Source organism: Neltuma alba, unplaced genomic scaffold, assembly GCF_004799145.2.
Source record: "Neltuma alba isolate B1F8T4 unplaced genomic scaffold, ASM479914v2 tig00013663_pilon, whole genome shotgun sequence".
Lineage (NCBI taxonomy): Eukaryota > Viridiplantae > Streptophyta > Magnoliopsida > Fabales > Fabaceae > Neltuma > Neltuma alba.
The window spans coordinates 30,750-37,258 of NW_021637836.1; the positions used below are offsets into that span (position 1 = coordinate 30,750).

Below are 6,509 nucleotides of genomic sequence, written 5' to 3' on the forward strand. Positions count from 1 at the left end.
GATTAAGATTGAAGAATAAAGTTTGACGAGTTTGACTTCGAGAGGCAAAAGCAAAATAAGATAGTTTTATGCTCTTAGCTGCCTGATTTTACAGGGAAAAAACAATTTTTATGAATTTATATATATTTGAATTACAACATTTTAATTAAAATATTACATAAATTTGAATGGTTGAAATTATATAAAACATTTGAAAGCACAGTAGCAACCAGCAGAATAAATTGAAAGCAGAACAAAGCGAGATCAAGAAGGGAAAAAAATCACGTTTTCATGTAAAGTCTCTTTCTGGTACATAATCAGTTTTGGTCCACTCATTGATTTTCTGTAATTAATACTCCTCCTTGATATAATACCTATTTAACTAATTTGATTAGATTAATCAAATTAAGTAAGTCAGTTAATTATAAAAAATAGAACATGTTTTTTCTAAAATACTATAATTATTTTTTTAATATCCTCCCCCTCTTCTACTTGATTATGATTAAGGGAGTATTCATAAGAATAATTTAGAAAAAACTGATAAATATGAGAAAAAAGTCTCACATTTCTAACCAAAATCACCTCAATAATTAGATCATGTATTAAGAATCTTTATATGAACTAATAATTTCTTCTAGAAAACACCTTATATTTTAAAATTTTGAAGCAAAGGGATAACACCTTCTCTTTTTTCCATCACAACATGGAAGTACAAACAACCACACCCCTTTATCCAACCTCCATTTTTATAAGAGGTTAACTATTTAGCCGTTCATTAACTGCTAGAGAATCCTACAAATTTGAGAGTGTTTAGACTAACTTTTTATAAGTAATTTTTTGATATACAAAATAAATATCTTAACTTATACGAAAATGCTTATGAGAAGCCAATCCAAATAAGTAATCTCACCCAAAAGCTCACATGGAAAAAATAATAACAAGGAACAATGAATATTTATGGAACCTATTAAACAATCGAACCATTAGCAGTCATATGCAGTTTGAAACTTGAGTCCCGGTTTTGTAGTTCACAATGACACTAAAGGCATGAACAGGCTTCAAGCAAGTTCATAAGCCAATGACGTCTATGTTAAAGCCAATAATAATAACTCAATCTGATCATTCCAAGAAACATGTTCTCCATACGTGTAAATCAAAACCCTATGTCCTTGAAGGGTATTCAACATTGATAGAAGTCATACTCAACATTGATTAATAGAAATGAGATGGCAAATCAGGTTAGAAACCTGTCCCTTTGGCCTTTTTAGGGAAAAAACTAAAGGGCTCAAATTAGAGTAATTATGCTCAAATTAGAACACAAAAGCCTATTTGAGGAAGGTGGGAGAGGGGCCGAAGGAAAATGAGCCTTCCCCTCATTTGGTGAGAAATTTCGAAGGAGAGGGGACTCAAATTTAGCTTCTATTGAAATTGGGGATTTTTTTTAGAGAGGAGCTAAAATTCTTGACTGTTTTGTCTTATATTTTTACGATATTCCATTAATGCTCATCAAACATATTATTATAAAATTTATTTCAAATAAAAGTATATTATCATAAGTAAAAAATTAAAAATAAGTATTATTATAATAAAAACTAATTTAAGATAAAAATATTATTACAATGAAAAATTATATTATTATACAATTAATTAATTTTTAAAAATATATTATTTTGTTAAATAAATATATTTTCAAGCTGGTAAAGGGGGGAAAAACTGAAAGAGAATAAAAATTTCAAATTTTTAGAGCGTATAAAATTTATTAATTTGATTATTTAAAACATATCATTGTATCAATTGGACTAAAAAATTATTGTACCAATTTTTAAATATAAATATTTATATGATAAGACTAAATTTTTATTAAATTACATGATTTGAATCAAGATATAAATTAATTTATATAATATATAAATAAAATATAAATTTATATGTATAGATAAAATGATAAAATAATTATTACTATTCTTTTCTTTCTTTTCCTAAATCAAATAAAAAATCATTAAATATCCTTCGTTCCTTCTTTTGGCAGAAGCGGGTAGTTGGACGCTGGATCCCTTCAAAAAACATGTGACGCTGAGTCTGGGTTTGGAAGTAGTAGGCAGTGGAAACTCCCCTGCTCCCTTCCTCCCCCATCATCCCCTCAAACCAAACAGCCCCTTAAAGCCTTGGCGTCATCATGACGGCATTATGATTGCATCCGACAAGTCACCGTTGGAAGCGCCAGTGAACATGTTGGACGTATAGCTTTTATATTATTATTGAAGTTAACATTGATAGTTACTACGTATTACACAAATTTATAAAATAAGTCATGCTTTGTTCATAATTTTAAATAATATAACTTGCTATAAATTATTCTATATATATATATATAATTTACAGCAAGTCCCACAGTATAAATTTTGACGATTCCTCAAACTCCATGCGATTAACATTTGAGAAAACATATTTTATTTGATGATTAAAATTCTTAACAAGTCATTATTATTGCATCGCTTGAACCATGCGACTCAACCATTATCTATTGGTGATGATATTAATGACGACGTCAACAACAATATACTTTCTCCGGGTTCAAAATATAAGCTGAATTTTATCTATTTACATTTATCAACAAATTAATTAAAATCAGTTTAAAATAATAAATATGCAAGGAATGTATTTTTTTTTCAAATAAGCCCTTATTAATGAAGAGAATAAGTAAAAGATGCAATAAATGAATCAAAGATGAAAAAAAAAAAAAGAATATATGTGGGGTAAAATTGGAAAATCTCATTAAATGTTTAGAAAAAAGTAAATGTTATCTTATAAAAAAAATCAAACCAATCCGACAAAGTTTAGCTTATATTTTGAACTGAAGAAAGTATTACCTCCGATCTTAATTATAAGACCTCAATTATAGTCTATAAACAAGATTTTATAATTAGGATGGGAAGTAGTAATAAGCAATGAGTATTTTCGGAACCTATTAAATAATCGAACTATATATTAACAGTCACATATAATTTGAAACTTGAGTCGTGGTTTTGTGGATTAACAATGACACTAAACATATATTTTGTCCTTAAATATGAGATAGAGAGGTCAAATCGTTTTCAGAGAATATCACAGTTGCATGAGTCAAGGTTTAAAAAAAAAAATCTTATCAAATGAGACCTCATTTTCATTCTATTTGTTTGGGATTGAGACCCCAAACCGAATTCCAACCACCTCTATACTCACGCCGCCTTTTTAGTAATAATGTAAGGTAGAGTATCGTGTTGCCATACTCATCTGCTAAGACAAGTCAGGCAGTATTAAGGCTTTTCTTCTCCAACTTTCCAAACAAATGAAAATTAATTTTTTTTGTAGTAGTGTTTGAATTTTTTACATGGAAAACCATTCATTGATTGCATAGATTAATATATGCAATTAATTAATACGTGTGGTTTGGAAAAATTAATAAGTGAGCGAATAATTTTTTTTCAAGCCAAATTTTATGAATTTAGATATATTTGAATTCTAACATTTAAATTAAAATACTACATAAATTTGAGTGGTTTACATTATACTACTTTCGGTTCTTAATATAAGACCTTGTTTGACTTTTATTTTGATCCTAAATATAAGATCTCAATCCACTATATTTCTCATATTTATGTATTTTTTTTAAGATAGTCTTTTTAACAATAATAGTTCTAACCAATACACTTAATTAGTAAGGATATTTTAAAAAAAACAGCATCTATTTATTACAAATAACTAATTTAATTTCTTTCCTTAATTTTCTCAAATTAGTCAACTAGCTCTTATAAATAGGATTCGAGGTAATATAAATCATTTCAAAGCATTGGTAGCCGACAACAAAATGAATTTAAAGCACGACAAAAACGTGGGCAAGAGGAAAAAGTAGCCGCGTGTGCCCACGGAGTGGAACCTTTCCTATGCCTTCCCCTCCTCTTAGGCTCTTACCAACATTTTCCCCAGTCCCCACCCTTCATCTCATCCACGGCCAAAATGAAATGCCCAGATTTGATGTGCGCTGCGTATACTATTCTTTTTAGTTGCCCCTTTAAATAAATAAAAATGATGAATAAGCAGCAGAGAAAATTAATTAAAGGAAACCATATCAGTTCAATATTTAAATACATAATTTAATTTAAACTATTTTATATATTTCTTTGGTATGAGTAAGCAGCAGAGAAAATTAATTAAAAGAAACCATATCAGTTCAATATTTAAAAACTATTTTATATATTCCTTTGGTATGGGTAAGCAGCAGAGAAAATTAATTAAAGGAAACCATATCATTTCAATATTTAAAAACTATTTTATATACTTCTTTGGTATGGGTAAGCAGCAGAGAAAATTAATTGAAGAAAATCATACCAGTTCAATATTTAAATACATAATCTAATTTAAACTATTTTATATATTTTTTTGGTATGGGCAAGCAGCAGAGAAAATTAATTAAAGGAAACCATATCAGTTCAATATTTAAATACATAATCTAATTTGAACTACTTTATACTCCTCCTGTCCTTAATATAAGACCTATTTAACTAATTTGATTACATTAAGGAATTAGGTAAGTTAGTTAATTACAAAAAATTATAACAAAAAATGTAACACGTTTTTCTTAAAATACCATAATTATCTTTCTTAATACCCCATCTTCCTCTCCTACTTGATTATAGTTGAGGGAGTATCCATAAGGGTAATTTAGAGAAAATTGATAAATATGAGAAATGGTCTTACATTTAAGACCAAAACCAACTCAACAATTGAGTCCTATATTAAGGACCAGAGGAGTACTTTTTTTTTTTTTTTCGCAGCGCATATCACATTTGGACGTTTTATTTTGGCCATAGATGAGATGGAGGGTGAGGATTAGGTAAGAGGTTGGTAAGAGGAGGGGAAGCCATAGGAGAGTTTCCGCTCCGGAAGGAAAGGCACAGGAGAGGTTCCGCTCCACGTGTCCCCACTAGACGTGCGAATGCATATATATGCGCTATGGGGGCAAAACACATTCTAACGTACTATAATTACGGCACACAAATTCAAGTTCCACACCAATATCAATATGAATCCCCTCGACCTAGACGAATTCAAGAGGCAAGGTTACATGATGATTGACTCACTCGTTGATTATTATCGTAATGTGGCTAACTTCCCAGTTCTGAGCCAAGTTCAACCTGGTTACCTCCGAAAAATGCTGCCATCCTCTGCTCCAAGTAAACCTGAAACCTTTGAAACCATACTCCGGGATGTTCAAGACCACATCGTCCCAGGAATCACACATTGGCAGAGTCCTAACTACTTTGCGTACTTCCCCAGCAGTAGCAGTACCGCAGGTTTCATGGGCGAGATGTTAAGCATGGGGTTTGGTGTTGTCGGGTTCAATTGGATTTCATCACCTGCTGCGACTGAACTTGAAAGCATCGTCATGGATTGGCTTGGACAAGCTCTGAAACTCCCAGAGAGTTTTCTTTTTTCAAGTAACGTTGGAGGCGGCGTTTTGTTAGCGACAACCTGTGAGGCCATTTTGTGTACCCTTGTGGCTGCAAGAGATGAAAAGCTTCGCCATGTGGGGAAGGAGAACCTAAAGAAGCTTGTCGTTTATGGGTCTGATCAAACTCATAGTGCTTTTCAAAAAGCTGCTCATGTGGCAGGAATCCACCCAGAAAATCTCAGGGTCATCAAAACCAACAAGTCAGGTTCATTCGCTTTGTCACCACATTCACTCCGTTCTGCAGTAACCAAGGACGCGGAAAATGGGCTGGTTCCTTGTTTTCTTTGTGTGCACTGTGGGAACTACGACAACTACTGCTGTTGATCCTATTGGCCCATTAGGTGACGTGGCAAAGGAGTATGGCATTTGGGTCCATGTGGACGCTGCTTATGCAGGTGGGGCCCTTATTTGCCCTGAGTTCAGGCATTTCATCATTGATGGAATTGCAGGGGTCAACTCGTTTAGCTTCAATGCACATAAATGGTTTTTCACTAATTTGACTTGTTGTTGCCTTTGGGTGAAAGATTCTTCTTCTTTGACAAATTCCCTCTCAACAAATCCTCATTACCTGAGAAACAAAGCTTCAGAATCAAGCCAAGTGATCGACTACAAAGATTGGCAGATAGCATTAAGCAGGAAATTTCAGTCCCTGAAACTATGGTTTGTGCTTCGCAGCTATGGCCTGGACACCTCAGAAACTTCCTCCGCAAGCATGTGAAAATGGCCAAAACTTTTGAAAACCTTGTGAAGCAGGATAAGAGGTTTGAGGTATTTGTGCCAAGGTATTTTTCTCTGGTTTGCTTTAGGGTTTCACCGTCAGTGATCATCACCAAAGAAACCCTGTCGTAATGGTATTAGTGATCATGAGCTCAACGGGAAAATCATAAACGATGATGATGAACATCTTGTGAACGAAATCAACAGTAAATTGCTGGATTTAATCAACGGTTCAGGCAAAGTGTTTATGACTCATGGTAAGGTCGACGGAGCTTTGTGATTAGGTGCGCGATTGGTGCCACATTAACTGAGGAACAACATG

The 6,509-nt window shown here is 32.6% G+C and overlaps 1 protein-coding gene across 1 annotated transcript; it reads left to right on the forward strand.

Annotated features, from left to right (window-relative positions):
* Window positions 1-5,041: 5,041 nt before the first annotated feature.
* LOC114738713 (tyrosine/DOPA decarboxylase 1-like) lies at window positions 5,042-6,505 on the forward strand (the record flags this gene model as incomplete). Its single annotated transcript, XM_028926777.1, is given in 5 exon segments — window positions 5,042-5,761; window positions 5,763-6,156; window positions 6,159-6,285; window positions 6,329-6,456; window positions 6,459-6,505. Coding segments are annotated over 5 exon segments (1,416 nt in total), but the record flags the coding sequence as incomplete, so codon positions are not given.
* Between the last annotated feature and the right edge of the window lie 4 nt (window positions 6,506-6,509).